Source organism: Parasteatoda tepidariorum, chromosome 9, assembly GCF_982258835.1.
Source record: "Parasteatoda tepidariorum strain Cologne lab strain chromosome 9, Ptep-v5.0, whole genome shotgun sequence".
NCBI classification, from domain to species: domain Eukaryota; kingdom Metazoa; phylum Arthropoda; class Arachnida; order Araneae; family Theridiidae; genus Parasteatoda; species Parasteatoda tepidariorum.
In genome coordinates, this window is record NC_141763.1 from 34,523,364 (window position 1) to 34,548,606 (window position 25,243).

At 30.9% G+C, this 25,243-nt stretch overlaps 1 protein-coding gene across 1 annotated transcript in view; it reads right to left on the reverse strand.

Moving 5' to 3' along the window:
- The window catches only part of LOC107457517 (G1/S-specific cyclin-D2), a 40,701-nt gene extending 16,345 nt beyond the window's left edge, over positions 1-24,356 (reverse strand). The window contains exons 1-3 of the mRNA XM_016075681.4: positions 23,846-24,356; positions 19,052-19,267; positions 8,690-8,846 (exon numbers count right to left, since the gene is read on the reverse strand). Coding sequence (XP_015931167.1) covers positions 8,690-8,846; positions 19,052-19,267; positions 23,846-24,040 — 568 coding nt within the window. The 5' untranslated portion in view covers positions 24,041-24,356. The remainder of the gene's footprint in view (positions 1-8,689; positions 8,847-19,051; positions 19,268-23,845) is intronic.
- Positions 24,357-25,243: the final 887 nt, after the last annotated feature.

Below are 25,243 nucleotides of genomic sequence, written 5' to 3' on the forward strand. Positions count from 1 at the left end.
TAGTGAATGAAAAAAAAATTCTCCCCCCCCCCCTCCTAGCTCTCCCCTCGTGCGGGAGCAGCAGGTGGCACAGCTGAATCAGACATGGGTTTCGACCCTGAAAAAGTAAAATAGGGTGGTAGGGGACGATAGGTGACACCGTGAGAGTCGAAAAGAATTCATACGCAACTCATGTTTTCTAAGAATGCCACCCACCTTTTATTGCCACACAAGACAGTGTTTTATTCCATTTAAATTGAGTCTTCATTCATTCTCTTTTAACTAGTTCGATATAGTACCAAAAAATAAAAATAAAGTTTATACTGCGCATGCAAATTAATAAAAAGAGGAAAACTTTTTTAAATTTTATAAAATTCATGTAACTACTATATTATTTTGTACGAAGTTTCTCGTTAGTCCGGCAGATGGCAGCACCACATGTTAATTTCTCAGACGACTTCGTTTAGACCATTCTGAACTGAGAAATTAAGAGATAAAACGTTATACAGGCCAAGGTCAGAACGTGAGAGACAAAATTAAACTCGGGCTAACATCAATAAGATATGCTCATCCGGTTAAAAACAGATAAATGTCTATATTATAATTAACATTTGAGAACATTTTGATGTAGCTGTAAACAAGCTCGATCTTCCTAAGTTAATAATACTAAACTATCTCGATTAACTATTAATTTTTAAAATTGCTAAGATGTTTATCTAAACAACTTCTTCCGACTTACTTAACAAAACGAAATCAAATTAAGATATATATCAATACGGTTACTTTTCGAAAAGAAAAAAAAAAAAAAAATAATGAAACTGATTTTTTTTTTTTTTAAATTTGAAGATAAGAAAGCAAATAAAATCGCTTGCAATTAAAAAAGGAAAAAACCCTTCTAAATAGATTAATGCCCTGAATAAAAAATAAAACAGTTGCTCTGAAAAACCATATGGCCTGCATAAATATAAGGAGAAAAAAAAAAAGAAATTTGCATTTAAAGTTTACGTTTCTGGTAACACCAGGCGCTATTTATCTGTCAACGGGTCGCATGCCAGAATTCGTTTGGCGATTTAAAGAAGGAAAGGAAGCATTTATTAAATGAAATAGAATGCAAAAGAAGCAGCCAACACGACGCCAGACGCATGGCATTTGTAAACAGATGGATATTATGGTTTCTGTCCAGGAAGTGAATTACTCGGAATTTCGAAAGAGTTACAGTTGCACTTTGCACAGCCGCCTTTGGGGTCACTATGCACTACACAGCAACTTCAGCTGTTTTGATACACGATGACTGTACATAGAAGGGAGTGGGATCCATCGTCGAGTACAATATAATCTTTATTTATGTATTAGTGGAAAAACTAGATGATATAACCCCCCCCCCTATTACATTGTAATACCGACCGTTAAATGACCGAATACCTGAGATGAAGTCACGGTTCCGGAAGTGGGATCATTATGCCGGATCTTTATTACTTAGAAATGAAAATTAAAAAACGGTTCCATTAGTTTGATTTAATGTGACAAAATAGTTGGTGAACGGAAATTTCTTATTTCCTACGTTAAATACGGAACGGAAAAAGGCCAATAAATAAACGATTTATTCGATAAAAGGTAGATAAGACATTTAGTATCGTCAGAAACATTCATGTATAATGAACATCATAATGAAACATCATAATAATGAAAAAAAAAAAGGATGAAACATTGACGACATTAATAAAAACTCTATTAATAATTAAGAAAAAAACTACGATTATACATACACATATTACAAAATGCTTTTAAGTTGATCTCTTATAAAATAGTAAACGTCTCATATGAAAAAAACCATTAGGCATAAAAAAAATTTATTTTCTTTTAAGATAATTTACAGAGACCGGTATTTACGGTCTAAGATGGACAACAAGGTATAATAAGCTGGTTTCTTTTAAAATAATTTAAAACTACAAGACTTTCAAATGGGTACTATGTGTCATATTAGATGTTATTTCTCTTAAGAGAATTAACCAGTTAAATGGTCTGCGACTTATGACCTTAATTATCAAAAGTAGGCATAGTATTTTTTTTTTCATTTACATAATCTGTATATTCATTTAACTTCATTTGAAAATTGCAGCACCTGTTATCGTTGAACTTAATTATTTAAAAACCGACAAACGAACAATGTTTTCATTGAAACTTGTCGCACAAATCATTTGAAATACAAACGCAAAAAAAATGGCGGCAATGTTCAAACGATTTTTTTTTTGTAGTTATCCAATGTTGAAATTCAATATTCAAAGGATTTGGTGGAAAAAGTATCTAGAACTAATATGTTTTCTGCAGCGAAAGGAAGAAAAACATATTATCATATAGACACACACAGCTTTGTAGCGAGCAGTATAAACAATGAATTCTTAACATCAAATGAAGCCGAACGACGCTGGTGCGATGAAATTTCAAACAAGATTTTTTTTAAGCACCAACTTTTTCACTCGAAATGATATTGCCTATGGAATGTAAGAAAGCCATAAAACATATTAGAAATTTCAATTTCGTACTCGTTTAAAAAAATTCTAACTTGAATTGGAATAAATAGGAATCAAATGCGCTTGTATTAAACCTTGACCCTAATTGCAGTAATTAACGCATAAATGATAAGAGTATATTTTAAGCTATTGCACTTAATTTTTCAACTACGTAATTGGAAAAATCATTACATAATACGCAAATAAATTATGCAATAATGCATTTTTTACTTTAATGGATTGTATTAGCATTAATACGCAATTTAATCTATTAAAAGCACTATTTATAAAACTGTGATAAGTGCAATTTAAAATAAAAAAAAAATGCATTTCAGTGTATGTTAGGTATATTTTCCAGGCGATGAAAAAAACGACCGATGAAATAATAATGCATAATAAAAAGCTTTTAATCACAAGAAAACGTTACAGCATTATTACACATATTTGCCAACTGACTTCTGAAACAACTGAGAACAGCACCTTAAACATTATTATGTTTGTAAACTTATCATTTGCTTGCGGAAGTAAATCACTTCCGGTGGAAATTTTTGCGCTTACTTCTACAGACAGCAGGGCAGTGACTTCTAAAGTAAATTTATATTTACCTATATTAGTCCGCAGGGGGCATTGTGTTAACAATGTGCGCTTATTACAAAGAAAGAAACAAATATTAAGGAAGTATGTGATTGGGAATGTAAGTGTAGGCGCAAAGTGTGTGGGCGGAACTTGGGAGCCAGACAGCCGGCGGCGTATTGGTGAGGGGAAGGGGACATTGAACTAAACAAGTGTGTATTTCTTTAACCCCAACCCCCCTTCTCTTCCAATATTGTCATTCTGGCATGATCTGGAATTGTCTGCAAACGTAAGGAGGTATTTCCCAAATGAAAACACTGCATAGAACTCTAGAAAACGGAAAATAAAATCGATTTGGTTTAATGAAGAGCTTAGAGGGTACAGATAATCACTTTTTGAAAAGTGTTAAAGACTTACAGATACTGTAAATTAAGACAACAAACACAGAAAGAACAAAAAATTAATATATTTTTTTTAAATGCACAGTTAATTTTCTCATTTAGTAAAAGGATTTGAGATTTCCATCAGAGGAGCTCTTACTATAAGGTTTCTTTAATATTTTTTTAAGTTTCTGGAATAGATTTACGAAGTACATCAAGTTAATTTTTAATAATTTCATAATTTCTTTTTTTTTTTTTTAAGGTTCACAGAATTGTAGCGGTTATTTAAAAATACAAGAGAATATATCGTGTTAAGTATTAAAATGTTCGTAATCCGAAAAGGATATTGGTAAAAACAAGTTACATGCGCCAAAAGAGTTAAAATTGAGAGTTGAGAAAATTTTATAATAGCATAAATTTTATTTTTTCATTCACTAACAGGAAAAATCTCTTTCAAACTTTTACTATTGTTTTACACACAACGACTACATTGTACTAAATTTTGGGGTGCACTGAACTATAATATCAGTCAAATGTATCATTCACTCACCACGACAAGGTGGTAACATCAGACGGAGGGTGAAACCCTGATAGGGTACCAGTTTTAACCACGATTAATTAATGTTAACCCTTGTCAAATTTGATTTCGCAATAATAAGGATCAACTCTGATCAAAAAATTATTGCAGCAAATTTTAGTCGGTACTATGATTCAAGGTACTGATGCTTTGGTACACTGCTGAGCTAATTTTCTCTGAGCGTAGCATACCATATCAATCATCGCAGTGCTGTATTAAAGAATTACTGTTTCCCTTTTCATTCAACGAATTTTTTAGTCAGTATTTTATGTAAAATCTCAACAAAAAAAAAAATGAATATTCACCTGAAATCATGCACCAGCAACTAAATTTTTTCAACTCTATTTCTCTAAAAATTCTTTCATTCATAAATCTCAAAGCACTTGAAAGAAAAGAAGAAAAAAAAATGACTCCCTTATCGGTTAGAAAGATGTCACTGCCATCAGACTTGAAGAGGTGATAGAAGAATATAAAAAAAAAAAAAAAAAAACTTCTCCGTAGGAGCGGCATACCTTATTGTTTATCGTTCAACAAAGATCTCTATCACATCTTGGTATTTAAGAAGAACCTGTAGAAGTTCAGTCAACAAGCAGGCATTTATATTTTCTCTTGAAGAACTGTTTCCCCTTAAAACAACACTTTTTTTAAGACCACCTTGTAGGGTATCTATTGCGGATAATATTTCAAGAGGTAAAAAAAGATGGATGCGTGAATCTTTTTTCGCAGATTTACGCTTCAAAAGGTAAATGAAAGTGGACGTTTCAGATAGAGCCGCACTGATAACTAGATGAATAATCAGTGAGATTTATTTGATGAGATGAGCAGAAGAAAAAAAAAGGGGGAAAACTTCTGAGCTCCTTAAGACTTGAAAAGGTAATTATAATTGGGAAATGTTGCACATAATAAACATGACTTTAGTAATCTTTGTGAACTCCAGATAGTTTTAAGTGAATATAATTTGGGGATATTTCCGTATCGTCATTTGTTGCGCGCCTACTCAATCGTCAAAAAAATTTTAAACTAGCAATTAAAAAAAAAAAAAAAAATTCAGAGATTTACCCGAGGGTGGGTACGAGTTGTTAAAACCTTCGAGTTAGTGGTATTTTAGAGATTCTTAAATATTGTCATGCCCAGCAGTCTTATGGAACCCTCGCCCCCGTTTTGAAACCTTTCCAGCATATATTAATTAGTTCAGTTTGGTCTTCTGACACTTGTTGAGTTGATATTTAGACAATATTACATTGTCTTGTTACCTTTTTGGCGATATCTCACAGCTTTAAAAACCTTCGTTTGCCTCGTTCGAATGTTTCTATCAGAAAGGCGTTATCCCAAGTTTAACAATTATACAATCTAGTGTACCTTGGCATTGATAAGGTTACTTGTTTATAGCACCGATGCTGCTGCGTTTGAAACAAATCGCTCTTCAGAAATAAATAAAATAAATCAGGTCTTACATACCACAGCATATGATGTAAATCATTTTATTTATGCTTTTTTATTTTTGTTGTTAGTGGTTTTAGGTTACATTCTTGACGAAAAATGCCAGCACTAAGACCTAAGCCACTATATTCATACCTTGTTGCGATTATATACTATAAATAAGAACCTACTTCACATTGTTATTATCTATCAAATTAAGAGATAAATTTTTTTTTAATGGACAATAAAAACTAATTATTTTTTCTAAGAACTTGTTTCAAGTCTATGTTTAAATTAAATATACTTAATCACACCAGATATATTTGAGAGCAAAATGATAAATATGTGGTAAACAAATTGAATGCAATTAAAACAAAACGGTACTTGACACTGAATAGATACAGAAAGAAAATGAAAAAAAAAAAATCTCAATTTAAGACAAATAAATGACACTCAACTATTTCAACAAATCATTTCAAGCTTGAAGAGCAGCACTTCATCAATATTCCAGTAAGCAGGATATAAGAAGTAAGAAGGGAAGGTATATTCCAAAGAACAATAATTAGCAGAAAACTGCTAAAAAACAGCGGCATTCACAAATCCGTCTATGAAGTGAGCACATTAATGAAAGAAACCCGAAACCACACCCATTGAAAAAATAAGTCCAGCCAATCAGAAGCCCCCCTCGTGACAAAGGTGGAGTTGTGATTTCTTAAAAATTTCTCAAAAACCACGCCCACCCTCAATCGCCAGGAATGTGATCTGCGAGATCGTGAGAAACACGGAGGGAGGGCGAGTAAAGAAGAAAAAAAATCGCTTTCCTCTTCCTCCTACTCCTGTATGAAGATAATAAAAATAGCATAGAAATAAATGAGACACAGATGAGTGGGGGTCAGTAAGATGGGGGCCGGTAGGTCTTTCCTCATCCATAGCCGGATGTAAGGACGTTAGTAATTTGGAGTGCCAGACTAGGTTGGTGGTTGGTAACTGTCTAGTTATTTTCTACCGCTCTGAGGACCTGACTTAGCACAATCAATGGATGCCGACAAATTCTGGGGACCGGTTATGCGACTACGTTATTTGTTTGAAGGGATAGTTGCAATCATCATTAACAGCGCATTTTTTAAAGGATCCACTAGAAAACAAACAAACAATTTGATGCAGAATCATCCCAAGTTCATAGCTATGGATTACCCGCGTTATTTCATTAGTATATTTAAAGTGGAAATGGATCTTCTTGGATTTATAAATTTAACATGATTTTGTCTCAATCACTAAATGCAAATAAACCAATATACAAATATTAAAGCAAGTTACAGAAACGAAAATGAGCGTAAGCCATAGCAATTGCGAAAAATTAAATTCATCCATCTAAAATTGCATTTCAGTCTTTCGTTACCTACCAACTTAGGATATACTTCCTCGGAAAGAACTAAAGTTGGCAGGTCTGCAAGTTCACACTAGTTAATAAGTATATATAATGACTTTGAAACTGAATGCAGTAGAGCAAGATATTCGAAATGAACAACTGGTTTTCAAGGTTTAGCAGTTTTTGACATCAATAATTTTTCGCTATTGATCAAAAGTAATTTTTTAAAGCACCGTTTGAAATAATTTTAACATTTAGATGTATGCTTTGTACTGAACAATTTTTGAGAAAGATAAAAACGCATTAATCTCGTGCTATTATTCGTAATGGATATTCAAATTGACAAGTATCAAACGTTTTGTTTCATATTCGTTAAATAATTAATAATCCAACTGGAGTTTTACCCTAACGTAACGTTACATCTCCCAATTCCACACTAAATCTGAATTGTAAGTGAGAATCAGTTCCCAAATATTGGTTCGGAAGCTAAATTAAAACATCATACAATTCCACACTAAATCTGAACTGTAAGTGAGAATCAGTTCCCAAATATTGGTTCGGAAGCTAAATTAAAACATCACCCAATTCCACACTAAATCTGAACTGAAAGTGAGAATCAGTTCCCAAATATTGGTTCGGAAGCTAAATTAAAACATCACCCAATTCCACACTAAATCTGAACTGTAAGTGAGAATTAGTTCCCAAACATTGGTTCGGAAGCTAAATTAAAACATCGCCCAATTCCACACTAAATCTGAACTGTAAGTGAGAATCAGTTCCCAAATATTGGTTCGGCAGCTAAATTAAAACATCTCCCAATTCCACACTAAATCTGAATTGTAAGTGAGAATCAGTTCCCAAATATTGGTTCGGCAGCTAAATTAAAGTAGTATATCTTAGTCAGAGTACTCGGCCAATCTTAGACGTTGAGCATAGTTAAGAAGGCCACTGATCTCAACATTTTTGATTAAAAAAAATATGAAAACTCGCCCAAACTATTCAAATGTATAATAAACAAATATACGTTTTGCCGCGAAATATGCAAACGTTGCTCACTTTATAATACTTAAATTGAAGTATCATGATTCTTGTATCATATTTATTCTTTGGATCATTAATAACGATTATTTTAATACCACGTTCACCGTTCCACCCACACTAGCTCATAAATCAACGATAGGATTAAACAAAAAAATATCAAACCTGAAAATTATAAATGCTTACATTGAAACTTGCACAACCTTTTAAGTTACAGCAGTTAGGATAACAAAACCAAATAATTGATGCCAAGTTTCAAACGGTTTGAGATTTTATTCATGGGTGTAACCATTGAGCAATAAGGTATCCACGGAAATAAATCATTAAATATAAATTTACACACAAAATGACAAATAAAGATTCCTATTAGTAACAGTCCCATTTTCCCGTTCACTCACCAGACGTGTCTAGTTTTCAAATAATTCTACACCATTTTATTTATTGAATTAAAACTACTTTCACGTGATTCTATTCCAAGCAGTAAAATAAAATTAAAAGTTTCGACTAAATGTATTTATTCTTTTTTTCTCCATTCATCTTTTAAAAAAGTGTATAAATATTTGTGCATTATAAATGAATATTGTACTTGTGTGTAGCAATTTTTTCTGACACTTTACTTTTTTTAAAATCGGTTTTTAGAAAAATGCATTGGAATTAATGTAACGTTATGAGCCATGGCAAATTCAAAACAAAGCTAAAATTTTTGATTTGAACACGTTATAACATGTTACGGGTTTGCTATTTTCGGCGCATACATTGAGAATTTGATATTGCCGACTTACATAATCTATAAAAAGAGATAAAATGTGAGGAGGGAGGAAGGAAGAAAAAACATATTACTCACCGGTTGTACATATTCCTATAAATGTGTGCGCATGTCGTTTTATGACTTCTTCACGTTGTACCACTCGTAGTCTCCTGAGTATGTGGCTGACGAAGTCGAAAGGTGTTATTGCGGATAAGTCCCATTTCAGGGTATTGAGTACTAGCAATTCCCAATTCTGAAAGGAAAACAAAATAACACCTTTTTAAGATGATGATGAGAATAACACCTTTACGACCATTGCATTACAACTATGTATGAACATTATGTGAATAATAACTCTTCTTATCTCTCTAATAACGATTTCATTTTACATGCTCCTCATTTTAGATGGGGAAAAATTCTCCAGATCAGACTAAAAATTGCAATTGAACATTTGAAAAAAAAAAAAAAAAGGCAATTATTTATATATTTTTTAATATTAATTTTATATTGTAATTATTAATATATAATTAATAAGCGATATATATATGGGTTATTCATAATTCCCTCCGCCTGTAAACGTCATTTATCTTTGCTACAACTGGCTTCAGTGGTACATGTTACTGCCATCTACCGGCAACTGCTTAAATTAAAACTTGAATACTTTCGGAATAATTTCATTTGTTCTTTATTGCCATATTCGTCTTCGTTTTTTTACTATAACGATTCGAAACCCCGGAGGGAATTATGAATAACCCTGTATATATATATATATATATATATATATATATATATATATAACTCAAAAAATCATGTTATGAGATAAGTGGGTTTAAAGTTTTCATTGCTAAGCAAAATGCATAAGAAATGCGTTCGTTTGCTTAAACGTTGATTACCTTCAAGTTGAATTATGAGTTGTGCTAGCATTGCTGCTGAAAATAATGTGTATTTTCATACTTGCACCTGTTCTTAGTCCAAAACGCGGGTTTTTTGAGTTGTACCACTATTGCAGTCCATGAGCGATATAATTATTAATTTATTAAATTTATATTATAATTATTATATTAATTTTTTAAAAAGCAATGAAAAAAAGGAGTTCATTTTTATGAGTGGAGAAAGGAAAAATAAGGGTAAAATTAGCAATACAGAAAAAAACATTAGCATTTCCTGAAACTAATCAACAAATAATTACACGCATTCAGAAAAATATTCAATTTTATCAGTTAGTCACATGAAAGATTTCCAGTATTACTTTTTTTATGCAACTTCATCACCAACAATTGCATTTTATATTACCGAATTGACATTGATAAAAAAAAAATCTATACACCCATGCCTGAAATACCATTTATCAACATGTAAATAGACACCATGGAAAACGCAAACAAATTTTTAAGTCCCTCAATCCGACACTTGTCAATCCAAAAAACTCCTTTTTTGGATTGAAGGGGGAGAAGAAAAACATGTTAAAAAACTCCTTACAATTCGAGAATGACGTACCGAACACAAAAGCGATTGGGTTAACATCGAAAACACTAAAAACTGAACCACGCCTAAAAATTCTTCTATTTTTCAGGACAGGTAACTAGCCTGTCGGAAAAAAAAGAAGAATTATGGCGAAGCAATGGAGAAGTACGAACAAAAACATCTAGAAATCTACAGCAGAAGAGCTAGAAAATTCAATAAATAAATAATAGGAAATATTGGTGAAAGTTCTGATAAATAGGGAACGAATTAGAGAAAGACAACCTACCCCCCAAGAATTTACCAGGGGAAAAAAATGAGGGGTCGGGGATAAGATCAGTTGTCGGCAAGGCACCCAAAAAGAACGTTTCGATGAGGGTGAATTGTTGTGTACCCATCAAGGATAATTTGGGAAAGATGGTAAAGGTAGATTACTTGTTGACGACTGTAATGGGAAAGGTTTGTTTTTCCGTTTTTAATTCATAAAAACAATCCTATGTAGCTGCTTTTGAAAATTTATTTGTTTTATTCCACAATTAACAGCAAATTTAACGTCCATTACAAATTTTTCGTTTAAAGATCTGCTTTTGTCAAATAGTGGAAAATCCACTCACAATTTTGTGAAAATAAGGTCCGGCCTTGTTTTAAAGAAGAATCACAAAGACTAGTGATCTATGCATTTTTTTTTTTTTTCATAAGAGGTCCTGATTAAGAGAATTTATGAAAAACTAATTCATAATTTTCTGAAAGTAAAATTAAAATGTAATGCAATTCTTTCTGCCAGGACCCTGCCCTGTTTTTATGAATGGGTAAATAAAGGTCCTGTTTTTTGCAAAAACTATGTCTTATAAGGATTTGTTTTACAATTTATGAATGCAATTGAGTTAATTTTAAAATGACAATTGATGGTGAAAGGTCTGTTTTTAAGACAAAATATTTCACAACGGTCACAATTTTTTTTTTTTCTGCAACGGCAATCTATTTACGAAAATTTGATAATATCAACATGATTCTTTATAAGAATCGAAGTTCTGGCAGAATTTAGTCAGAACAACACGGTGCATCCAAAATCTGCCGTATCCTAAATATAAATGTAGCATAAGAATTAATTTAAATAAAGAATAAAACCGCGACAAAACACGGTTCCAACTGGGTACTCTCAATAAAATGAGACAAAAATCGATGGAACCACAATATCGCGATAATTTACTGCAATCGTAGAAAGATGTTAAATTGCAGCCACGTTTCCGTATAAATAGATTCGTGTTATCGCTAAATGAAGTTCACGAAGTACGATAATATGGTTTAACTTAGTACCGTATAAAGTTCGCAGCAAATTTAAATGGTAACATGGTTCAACGGGTTCCACAATTTCTAATAACGTACACATGTGATAATATTGCAGAATAAAAGATAAAATTAAATATAACTTAATTGCAAAATACGTCATTAAGAACAAACATTTTAAAACAATTAATAAAATAAAATAGTTTAACTAGAAATTATCACCAGTGCTAAAATATTTTTTTTTAGAAAGATATTGAAGAATTTTTTTAGGAGGGTAGCGCGCACAACTTCAAGAAGAAAGAAAGCTTATTCAGAAAATGAACCTCAGCGGCTGAGAGCGCGCAGCGGCCGCATGGTCACCGTTCTTGCGATGTGAGAATATAGTTCCCAGGGGGAAGATGAAAGAAGTAAAAAAAATAATAAAAAAGGATCCCCAACATTTTAGCTCAATTTAGCTGCTTCCTATGGGAAAAACGCCCAGTCCGAGAAAGCGAAACTTTTTTTGCTTACTTTTTTTTCCTTTTTTTCGGCAGAAAGGAGCTACAGCAGACGATTTGGTTATGCTTTCTATGGATAAGAGAGGGGAGGGGGAATTTTTGAATATTTTTTTCAATGCACTCTTTCATGACCTCGTTTATTCTAATTCTACTAGCTGTCTGGTGTCAAGCTTTTTTTTCTTCGCTCAGCACCTGCCCAAGTATTGTAGTTAGAGTTATAAGATATCCCAGGTTTATAAATGCGATTTACATTTGTCAGATGGAGCACAAAAACCGAGACTGCATCTACACACATTTAAACAGCTACCTGTTATCTGCCACATTAAAAAAGTGGTTAACTAGTTGAAAAATGAAAATGATAGAGAACGTAATTAAAATTACAAAATTGTCAACATCATCCATTCTTTTTTAAATGAATTATGAAGAAAGTAAACTGCATAAATTTTTTGTTCCAATGGTCTGCTTAAAACAAAGTTTATTTTAATTTCGAAAATCTTTATTTCCTTAATTACGAAAGCAGTTATTAGCAAATAATATTTCTATATAGTTATAATATATAACTATATAGTTATAATATATAAATATAACTATACAGTTATAATGCTTCACGTACTGTACATGCAATCAAGTTCAGTTATTACAATAAGAATTTGCATATATTTTACTAGAGGGAAAAGCAATTAAATATAAATTAAAGTATTTTAATCAAAAAATAGTTATTATTAATTAATAATAAACATTTAAATATTACTGAGCAATAATGTTAAAGCTAACACAAAAAAAAACACCGTTTTACACAAGAATTAAAATATACAAAAATAAAACAAAAGAAATAAAGATAAATTTCGCATTTTGAGTTTCAATTACTATTGCTTACACGGATATACTTAATCAAATCAATTTAAAAAATATATTGAAATGCTTAACAAAAACGAGATAGATATAAGCGGCACAACATTTGAGACACCTAAATTTGACGCAAGTCTTGACAGGTCTAAAAAAGAAATAAGACCACCTACTGATAGTTACAGCGTCAACAAAATGCTGAAGTTGTGACATCTTGAATCGGACCTTGACCTTGACGCACGAATTAAGAGGTCAGTCGTAACTTTTAACAGGTTTATCCTGCTTTAAACAGTTACTATCAATTTCTCATACAGTGTTATGATATCATAAGCTATCCAACATTTTGAGAACAAAAAACACTTTTTGTACAACTTTCCTTCTCAGAAATCGGGGATAATGATCTTTCTCAGGGTTATCCCAAGATGATCATCCAGTCTTAAAAATTTGCATTCAGGAGATGGATCCAATTACGCTAAAAGTACCGGCACCCTGAGAAGCCAGTGCTTTTAAAATCCATTTTTACCAGAAAATGTAACGGAACAAAAAAACAATCAAATAGACCGTAATTTTTACTAGTAATTATTGCCATAAAATCACTGAATCAGTCCAATTAAATAAATATTACTGTAAAAAACATTGTATGGTATTTTACGGTAAAGATGGATTTTACGGATAATGAACCCTAAGTACCGGTACTTTATACCGTAATTTCTTACAGTATAGTTACACGGTAACGTAAGTGTCTATGTAGTAAAAGTATTCAACAGTTTTATAGAAGATATCTGGTACTTAAAGGAAGCTTAAAAATGTTGCGGTGAGAAAAAGTGAAAAAATTGTTTTAAAATCGTTGATGATATATGACGAAAAATTAAGACAAGTTCGAGTAAAAGCCAAGGTAAGCCTCTCAGGGACTTACTCTTTTAAAATACATTAATTTCAATTTTTAATGCATGGATATTACTTCAGAATCAACAAGCTATTTTACTTAGCAGAAAAGTTCTTATTTGATTAAGGGACCGATTTACGGCTAGATACTACAAATCTCATCTGCACTGTAATTTCTAACAATCTTACTCATCAGCATATACGTTTCGCAACTGCCATTTCACAATTTTGTTGCATAAAAAAATAATGATGAAAAAACTTTTATATAATTCGAGAAAACCGGACCCTGTCTTTTGCATAAAGATATTCTTTTGGAACAAAGAAATAAATTAAAAATAATGGAGTTTTTTTCTTATGATATACTCTCGAAGCTGCATATTACGTCAAGTACTTAAATAGATGCGATTCCAAACATTTTCAATCGATAAGATATAGAATGTAGAAAAAATATATTTGCGGCGTTGGTAGATTTTCGCCACAGAGACGACCGATAGAGAAATTAAGTTGACGGAAATATTAATAATTTGTTTGGACCACTGTTATCATTGTGAGAAAGCTTAGAATTTCCGATTCTCTGGACTTCATCGGCAGCTGATTATGAAGGGTACTTGATCCGAAATTGCTGACTACCATTTTTGTTTCTCTTTCGGTGGGATAAGTTCTCTGAAATTGCTACTGTGTCTTACGATTTCACGGTATCAAAGGTTAATTAAGACATAGGTGTTGATTCGATTCTCTTCAGAACTTTATTGCTGGCAAGTAATTTAATCCCTGTTCTGCTCAATTGTAACAAATAAATTGCGTATATCTAACTTTCATTTTCATTAACGTTGCTGATAGCGCGACGTATTAAGTTCGGTGGATAAGTTTAAATTTTTTTTTTTTAATAGGGATAAAAAGGCCTAGTACAATTTAAAGATATATTCTAGAAGGAGAATAATTTGTTTACTAGAAAAATAATACGGCTATGTTATATGTAATGCATATTCTTTTAATAAAATCAAGTGCTTAGGGTAAGGCATCTTCATTTTTTACTGCTCATAGTACTCAAATTGGGGAGAAATTTTTTTTAAAAAAAATTCTTATCTTTAGTGTTAGTTTAAATTAGTAACAGTTTAGCAATTTTTAAAACCTAAACGTTTTATTTGTTAATGTGAAATATATTTTATTTTTTAACGTTAAATATAAGATTTTGTGAGAAAAAAAATATCATTGAATCAGGATGGAAACTTGGAAAAGTTTCTTTAAAAGGTGGAAATTTTACCACAAATAATTGTAATACATTTTAGACTTATTTAAATCGAATTTAAATAACTCATTACTGTTATTGACCATTCAAAGACTGTTTATTTTTCAGGTAGGATGTCAAAATTTTCCAGGTTTTTGTTAAAAAAAAAAAAAAAAAAAAAAAAAAAATCAATTTTTTAGAAGACAAAATAAAATTCCCCGTCAACTCCAGATATTCTCCGCATATGAATATAGTCCAACGAAATTTTAGGTAACACGAAAATGAAATTTGCATTTACTTTACCAAGAAAAAAAAAATTAAGGGTCAAATATTTAATACGATAGAGCGATACTATTAAATTAAATACGTAAATGTACTTCTTTAAAAGCAAACGTTATACAAGTTTAAGAAGAAGAAAAAAGTCTTATAGAAGAAAGTGTATTAGGGAGATAGACTATCTTCATAATCATAGCTAGGTAATAAAAGAAGAGCCGTCAAACATTCCGTGTACATATCTGTGAAACAAACACCTGTATTTATTACAAACAACGAGGGATACAAAACGTAAACAACCTTAAGAATGCGATGATTCGGTGAGTGTCGCGGAAAATGCAAGATTAGGGCGGGTGATAAATGCACATTTTTCTGGAGACGAGAGAGAGACCGGAGTGTTTCATAAAGTTACATCCCTCTCTCTCTGACTTACGCCGAGAAATCTCATTGCGTTGACCCTAGGATATAAATATAAATAAAGAAGTCGACTGCTCTTGTAGCGGCTTTTTAACGCGACCTTGAAGTAGTATGGGGGATCGTATAGTTATTGAATTAGGGATTTATATAAAGGTTATAATTCTTTTATATTATTGTACGTTTTATTTGTCTCACATTTAATATTAAATGAAGTGACTTTTTTATGAAGATAGGCAGAATAAATATATTAAATTGAACTTTACAATAAATAAAATTAAACGCAGAAGTAAAACTAAATTACAACTTATGGAATAAAATGTTTTTCATTAAAACAGTATATTTCAATTAATCGACAGTTAAAAGTTATATTGGAAGAAACCTTAACTATTAATTTATTTTCACAGAATAGAAAAAAATATAATTTTATCGCTATGTTATAAATTTTAAAGCCACCATGGCATAATGGTAACGGCACAAAGCTGCTATTGTGCAATACCGAGGATTTATCGCCATAAGCCAATCTAAGTTCTGCTGGAAGGATACCTGCTGAGAGCAAGGTCGCAACTAGAAACTTTTTCGTCCCTCAATGAAATAGATATACCACAAAAACAAATTGAAAGAAATGTTATATTCCACAAGAACAAATTGTTAAGATAAGGCGTTCTGCATTCTAATTCCTCATAAATCTATCACTCCTTATCTCCCCTTCTGCTGACCAGACGAGTGGTCCTCTCGCCGTTCAAACCCCCTTCCTCTAGCGTCCACCATGTAAAAGGGGGCAACCGCAAACGATTTGTAGCTTACAAATTATCAATTTGTAATTGTGGGCAATTGTCAGACCATGTTGCTGATCTAAGCGAAATTGTACATCTACATGACCCCTCGTTGTGGGAGAGCGTTACTTGCAATATTTAATTTAATATTTGTTCCTAAGAACAAAGTTAAGAATTATAAAAAATAAATTTTCAAAGAAAAGTACAAAGAGTTAAATAATTTTGCGTAAACATATAAAACTAAAACTCTATATGCAATAACACCTAATAACTCTAGCTAATATAAAAGTTAAAAAATTTTTATAAATAGGTTAGGAGAAGTACTATGTTTTATTTTTTCTTCATTTCAATAGCATAAAGGCGCTATATAAAGAAATAATTTACAATAATGTAGTAGATTTTATTGTTATTCTCTAAAAAAAGGGCAAGAGAGAAAGAACTTAATAAAGACCAAGATAAGGCTCTCAGTTGATGCCCGACCCCTGTCATGAGGAGTGATACTGAAAGCAGGCAACTATGACAGACAGATTTCCCCTGACGTAACAACTAAGCGGGACCACCGAAGCAGCAAAGGCAGCCTCTTCCCACAGGAAATCACTCATCATTTTATATATTTTTCACTCTTTTTATACACATATATTTATTTAACACCTTTGTTACACTTTAATTCGTGAAAATGTATTTGTTAAGAACAGTGTCATAGAATCTTGACTCATAAAACATACCATTTTCCTACTATGAAAATTCAATAATTTGAAAATTACTTTGAAGCATCATTATACCAATGCTGCAAAAAAACTCTCGCTGTTAAACTAAGGTATAAAATTTCAAAGTTGTTCGCTTAATAAAATGAGGCAATTTATTTGTTCTTCTTTAAATTTAAAATTAGATTATTAAGTTAAAATTGACTTTCATTTAATTAAATTATCATAGCCGTAGAATCGTACAGCTGATTAAATAAAAGGCTGTCGTCTTATTAGAGTAATACATAGGCGGAACATGTCATAAATAATAAAAGCTAGTTTACAACAATAAAGTAAAAAACTGAATAAACTTCGGCAAGGGCGTTAAAATACGGAGACAAATCTTTCAACTAACACTGTAACAACTCGAATAGAGAAAATATTAAAGAGTAATAATGCACTTTTTCAAATGTCAATCAGCATTAACAACGAAAATAAGCGATCTTTGACGACTCAAAGAACAATAAAAAGACATTAAGATAATGTTCGAATGGAACATCCTCTTTGCCTTGCGCAAGAATTGCGAAAATAAAGAGGCGAGAAACATAAATATTTTACCTGGCTGATTCCTAGATCTTCACTTTCACCAAAGCCCATCAAAATCAATTAACGAATGGGTTAACGAATCTTCTTTTGTCTGGGCACAAAGCGCCATTTTGAATTAATACATTCCATAACAGGATTATGACGCAATTCAGAGAAAACTAAGACGCACTTGAGAAGAACTGAGCACCTTATATACTCAGTTCTCTCAAGTGAGAAGGACGAAGTTTCACACCAAAATGTACAAACAGATCAAGGTCGCAAACAATTATGTTTTCCTACAACAAAAAAAATTAAAAGAGAAATAATGTTATTCTATCAGGCACTGTTGCGGAACCAAGAAAAATGCTAGAACAAGTAAAAATTTTAAAAAAATAAAACGTTCTCATAATCTGGAACGGTTAAGAAAAGTATCCCCTTTTGCTTTCATTTTAGGAGCGTTCCAGAACACCAAAGCTATTTCTTGCTGGAATACATTCTTCCAAAAGATGATTACAATCTTCTAACAAATGATTAAGTTCAAGATGGGAATTGTCGAAGAAAAATCGTGCAAGCAACACGTATTGAATCGCCAAATTACGCTAGCAACAAACATATTTTCATAATTCATGTGTACTGTACTACGATTTATGTGTCAATACTACAAGGTTATACTCGCCAACTGATTATAAATTAAAAATTTTCTAGTAACTATAGTAAGAAGTAAAAACTAACAAAAAGCAATAAACCTAAAATAAAGGTAATAAAATTAACCACGAATTCGAAAAAATGGATGGAAAATAATGCAGGAAAAAGAAAATTTTAAAATTGTCTCAAATCAAAAATGACCTTGAAACTTGGAATGAAATTACAGAAAACGCAAAATTCAGTTACATTTGCTTTAAAAAAATGCAAAATATTTCACTGCAGAATAAGATAGATAGTGTACGAAAACCATAGGTGCTTCAATATATGTAAATAGCATATCACAGTATCGTTATTAGGAGGATCGGAGTTAAAATTCCGCTCTTAAGAACATTTTTGTGCCGTACTTTTAACGGTCTATAAATTGATTTAAATTCTTTCTTTTTTTTCTCTAAATAGGCCCTGTTTTCAATGTCAGAAGACAGAAACTGGCCATTAGGTCCAGTCATAAAAAAAATCGAAATTTCGTGAAGAACTCGTAAATGTTCCACCAAAGCACACATAAGAACAAGAACAGAGGTAAAATTAACAACCTCAAACTGAATTAAAAATATACAAAACGGATTAAACAGACATCAAAACTCCATATGTTCCAAAAACCACAACTAAACCAGAATAGAAACATATGCTCATAAGTGTAAAATTAAAATTACTCATCCTCATGAATTTTTCAATGATTTATGTGAATACACACTAAAATATGAATACACACTTCAAAGCTGCCGTTTGTGCCTGGAAGCGCAAAAATGACAAAAGGGGAAGTAAAAATCTATTAATTACTGTGTGTAATATAAGAGATACAAAAAAGGATAGAAACTTACGATTAGCTGTGTGATTGTAATAGAATTATCTGAATATAAACAAAGTCTTTCAGCGGTCAGAGGCCTGCTCTGACGCAATTTGGAAGCCAGGAACAAACAAACGGCTCCTAATAGTTGCAGTTGACTTTTATCTACACGCACTAATAAAAGAAACCTATCCAAACAGTTTACAGCGAGAGGGAACACTTCGTCTTGGCATCGCTCTTCTTCGCAAACCTGTAAAGTAAAAGATTCGAGAGTTAATGACAGAATCAACGTCTTATATTTTGAGACAAATAAAAAGGTCAAACCAAGCTGACCGGTTGAGAAATTAAGACAGAAAGCAATTGATCGTAAATATCGCAGATATTTTGCACCTTCCTTAAGATTTGATTCACAATATAAACTCGAATTAAAACTTAATTGAAAATTGATTGGAACCCACAACTTTTGTGTAAGTCAATTTTTAGCAGTCTTTATTTAACATTCCATGCTAACTTTTTATTAATTTTTAACATTTTATACTCATTTTTAAAATGCTTTAGAGATAATGATACAAGGGGTTTCCAGGGGTCTGTTGAAATTTTGCGAAAGGCCCGTTTTTGTAAAATTGTGAAATTGCGAATATAAAATAAACGTTAAGTCACATTCTTTCAACCAGGGTCCGCTTTTGTGAATATTGTGTGAACAATTTTTAATTTTGGGTAGGCAAATAGGGTCCGTTATTCCAAAAAAAAACTTTTTCAGGGAGTTTTTAAATTGTAAAGACATGCAAGATTATGCTCTACACTGTAAAATTATAATTAAAAAAATTAAATTTTAAAAAATAAACGGCAATTACAGCTACTATTTTAGAGATGCAACATACAAATATTTGGTATTTATCCTAAGCAGAATATTCATTTCGAACGAATAAAGGAAGGAGCTTCTGCCGAAGACAAAACTTATTTCGTTTGCATTTGTCTTTCTCCCCCCTCCATTAACAAAACAATAATGAAGACAAACAAATTTGTGAAGGGTCCGATTAAAAGATAAATTATTTTGTGAAGGGTCCGTTTCTAAGAAGTTAAAATGTTTTGTGAAGGGTCCGTTTTTATAAAAAGATATTTTGTGAAAGGTCTATTAACGGACCCAAATTTCTTCAAAGCAGACCCCTGGTTTCAATACACCAATCAATAAAAAATAAACTTTAAATTTTAAAAGTCCTGATGATGCAGCAGCTTTAAAATAATTAGTTCAATTTTCTCAGATATTAAAGTTGCGTATTTTGGTGTGTCTGAACAATTTAACATTAGCTGTTTTAGATAGTAGTTTTACCGCGCATGATTATTTCCAAAAAACAGATGTGATTAATACGTTTTAAATACATAAAAAAAAATTGCTCGGTGATAGAATCATTAAAAGTAAAGTACCGCATCTAAATGCCATGAGTATAAAAAATTACTTCTTTACTTCCTGGAAATACAGTTATCAATAGTTGGGAGGGTAAAGATGTAATGGAATGCCTTTACATGTTCACAGCATCGTCCTGCTACCAGATGATGAAAATAGAGAAAACACATTTCAAAGAGAAATTACAAGAAACTCGCCTCTATATCATTCCATATCTTGACGGAGGGAAAGGAGATAATTACCAATTTCCTGAATGGCATCCCATTTATCCATACCCTCGTTAGTAGCCCCACTGCCACTTCCCAGCTATTTACTAAAGGCATTATGCCTTCTTAGAAGGGGGACACGTCATGCTCCTGCTTTTCATTTTATTTTTAGAATTGTAACAATGGTTCATAAGCGAAGAAAATCAGACGATTTTTAAAGTGAAACGTTTTCACACATAGTATTAAGGTTTAAAACGATAATTTTTTTTACGATTTAAATATGAACTAAAACACTAAACAAGCAGACGATTAAGAATGAAAAATGTGAGTAAAAACTAAAATGGTAATTAAAAAAGCCGTTTTACTAAAAACCTGGTCACGAATTCAAATAATGTAAAAATTAAATTCAACTTCATCACTGTAAAATACATAAATCGATAAATATATTTTTATGCAAACGATTCTAAAAATGACTTCATTCTATAACCATCAATTTTAAACCCAAGTTCTAAATAAAATTATACTTGAGGAAAAATTATTAATATTGGAAATCAAATATGCAAGTAATATACTCGCAAAATAAAATTTTGATTAAAAGCGGATTTAAGCATGGTTATGATAAAAAAAAATATTTAAATATGTAGCTAGTTAACCCTAAACACATTATTCTTTGAAATAATGTTCTAAAGGCCCATTTAATACCAAATAGATAAAGCTTTCCATTGAGCCTCTGAGCTTATTTTAAGAACAAGTTAAATTTAAAAATTTCCACCTGCTTCAGAATTAGATACCTAAATCAAAAACAAGATGGAAATTAGATTGCGCAGATGCTTTAGAAAATAATTTTAACAAGCATTTCTAAGAACATTCAAGGAAAGGAAAAACTTCTCAAATGAAATGATTCTAATGAATATTAATGAGATATTATACACTGATTTATCACTTACTAAATTTATATCGAACCTACTTAAATTGTTATTGATTCCTTAATTGTTATCGTTAGAATAATATTTTTTGATTGGACAAATGAAACATAGTGAAATTAAGTTTTAATAATGAAACAACAAAATATCGTTGTTATGCATGATTACTTGATTCGAAATTTAAATACATGTTTCATTTATGAGTGAACAGAATGATTTTGTGTTGAAAAATAGCAATTTAAATTAAGGTCGAATAATGCCAAGCGAGATTCAGTAATTTAAGCAATGAATTCAAAATGTAGGAATTAAATTTAACTATTTTAACTAACTGTCGTTCTTAAACTTAATATTTCCTCCAAACAAACAATGGGAAAAATTGGACTACAATCTGATACAATATTCTAATTTTTGTTATCAATAATTCAAAATGTTGAGAAACTCTGAACCGTGTCTTATACAAAAGACGGAAGTCACTTTTCGCGCTGGTAGAATATTTAAAGGATGCCGTGAGAACAATTCAGCAGCTTAACAAAAACGAAAAGTAGACAAAATTATGAGAAAACATCTCTAAATTGCATCTTTCCGCGAAGATTTGGGATCTACAGCAGACGACCGACAAAAGTCACGGTTAACTGGCCTGGCACACTGCCCGTGTTCTTAACCGTGCCATTTATTCTATTATAGAAAACAAGATGAGAATAGACGATCGTTTAAGAGAACACTTTCTGAATTCATTGTCAAGGGTTGGCTTGCAGCGTGTGAAAAATAATATAAATCGAAAATTTATACTAAGTAGTTATAGGTTTTCAAAACTACACAATAGAAGTGTGACAATAAATAATGTCTGCAAGTTCTTGACAATTTGCAGGCGTCAAAATATTTTACAAAATATGATTGAAAATATTTCAATGCTGAGAATTATCATTGAAAGAGGACTTTTACCCCAAAATACGTAAAGGGCATTTACTTGTTTATTTTTAAATTCCTTTACGCTAACTCCTTAACCTTTTAAACTTCAGGCGGATATTCCATAAAAAGAGAAAGAAAAAAAAATCTTGGCAATAGAATAGTCTATTATTTCCACTTGAAAATATTTACTCAATAATCAGTGCTCATAATTATAAATTATATTGATGGGCTGCAATGCAAACTGACAAAGGATAACTGTCTCTTAATATTGACGCATGCAACAATTATTTAATTCAATAACTTATTTATAATGATATAAAATAAGATATTAGAACTTTATTAATTTAAAACACAAGTCAAGAAGCTGATTGATTGTTGAAGGATTTTTTTTATTTAAATTGATATTACTTAAAGGGAATACGATATAAGCACAAATCTTAAGGGGAAAAAGTCATCTGACTTGGTACCTACACTAACATAAATATCCGAACTATGTTTAACAGTCACTAATTGCGGTAATTCGCTATAACAAATAGGCATCTCAAAATAATAGATAAAAATGGATGATTAAAAAAAAAGGTGCATAATATATTTTTTCCGATAAGTAAATCAACTGCACATACTTATAAAACTGTGGTAAAAATAAAAAGAACACCCGTAACTAGCAATAAAATTTGTAAAAAAAGCCATATTAAATATGCAAACGATAATTAAAAGTATTGTTCTTTAGTGTCCGCCATATTGCTGTAGAATAAATATTCATAAATTAAGTTTAATTTTGGAATGCATATTGCTCCTTGCTAAATTACATTAAAAAAAAATATTATTATTTTCCGAGAAAAGAGAGTTTTAATTGTAACAAAAACATGAAGGACAAATTTGAGCACAATGAAGTTTCACAGAACAATCAATTTCTCCTATTAGTTATTCATATATTATTAGTTATTCATGTACAATTAGTAAAACAATACATAATAATTGATTTAAATAATTTCAATATTTGATTAGAAGTTAATAATAATTAATTTAACTATTATGAGCATGCATATAAACTATTCTTATTAAAATTTATGTGCAATATCGATGCAATCCTTTATTTGAGGATATAACATTTGTCCAACTTCAGGCATTTAAACTTCTGGAACAATACTTAAAAAAAAATTTTTATCAATCTTTCTTTTAATAATATAAATTAAAAAAAAAAAAAAGAGAATGGAATTATACTGGAATAGGAAAATAATGGAATTATATGAGGACATAACGATTCTTTCCTTTGTCTTATTTCATGCAAATTTATTAATTTCTCAATAATACACAAAGAATCAAGAACAAGAAATGAAAGAATCTTTTAGAAAAATAAATAAAATACTATGAAATAATCTTACCTCTTGCATCCATTCAGCAACAACAGTTCTCATATATGGTTTTAAATCAGTCTGTAAATTTTTAAAATAATTACAAGAAAGTACATATCGGTCTTCTATAACTAATAAATTTTCGAAAACCCTAGAATCTTCATTTAAAACTGGGTCTTCGTAAGCTCTGGTTATATTTTCTGTTTCACAGCAAAAAAGATCCATAATTGAATATAAAATAAAAGTATGTAATAATTCGTATATATCTTGGACAGATGGAATAACTTATTCCCACTAATAGCACATTTTCATTTATTATTTTTTAAAACGAACGTAACAAACATAATTCAATAAGTGTTATGGTGTTTATATGTTTCATCAATGGATATTCTATGTTTCGGAATTGTAGAAGTTAATGATAAAAACATTCAATTTGGAACAAATATATTTGACAAGTTAGGTGCAAGCAGAGGATACAGAACTTATTCAGCAACTGTTCATGCTTGAAAGAAAACGGCAGCAACAGCGCTAGAGGCACATGCGAGAGAATAGTTACAGGGTTGCATTTTTCTACAAAGAGTAAAAAGGCGCCAAATTGGGCGACGAAAAAAAAACACGAGCTGGTTGATCCTTCTTTTATTTCAATGATGTTGATGCAAATGAAAGAAAAGCCATAGCAACCAAAATTTAATATTCCTTAGAAATGTTCACTTTCGATTTCGCTGTAGCATGAATGGAAAATATGTTATTCTGTTGTGTTATGTTGTAATAAATTAAAATAAGAGAACAAAACCACAATTCCAAATACATGGTTTTAATTATTAAAAATAATATAACAAAATTAAAAAAAGTACTTTTAGAACTATTATCATTATTTTCATAGTTCTTTTTTTAAGTAAATAAAATCATTTGTTTTCTTCAATATATTAATTATACAATTATTCTAAAATGTTAATTACTTTGGTTTTAATATTCTATTTCGAATTTAGCTCTCAATTTTCCTTAATTTTTTCATATTAGACTATTATACTTGTCTTCTTAAAATAAATTAGAAATATAAACTTTAATCCATAATAATTCATTTTATTTCATTAATGAATCATAACTATGAGTATTTGTTTATGATAAATGCGGGGAATTATGAGAAGTTGTTTATGATTACATAAATTTTTAGAAAACAAATTCTTTCAATAAAATGTAGAGAAAATGTGTAATTGATTAATAAAAATGTAATTTATCCAATTTTCAGAAATATTTCATAGGAATAAATCATAATTACTGTATTTCTATATTCCTTTGTTTGAAAACTCGCCAAAATTAGCTTATTTTCTTATTATGGGCGATAACTTGCCAAATATGATGTCGTAACCACAAAATGCATATATCCCGTATTTCTCAGCGTGTCTTCATTTTGATTGGGCATCGCAG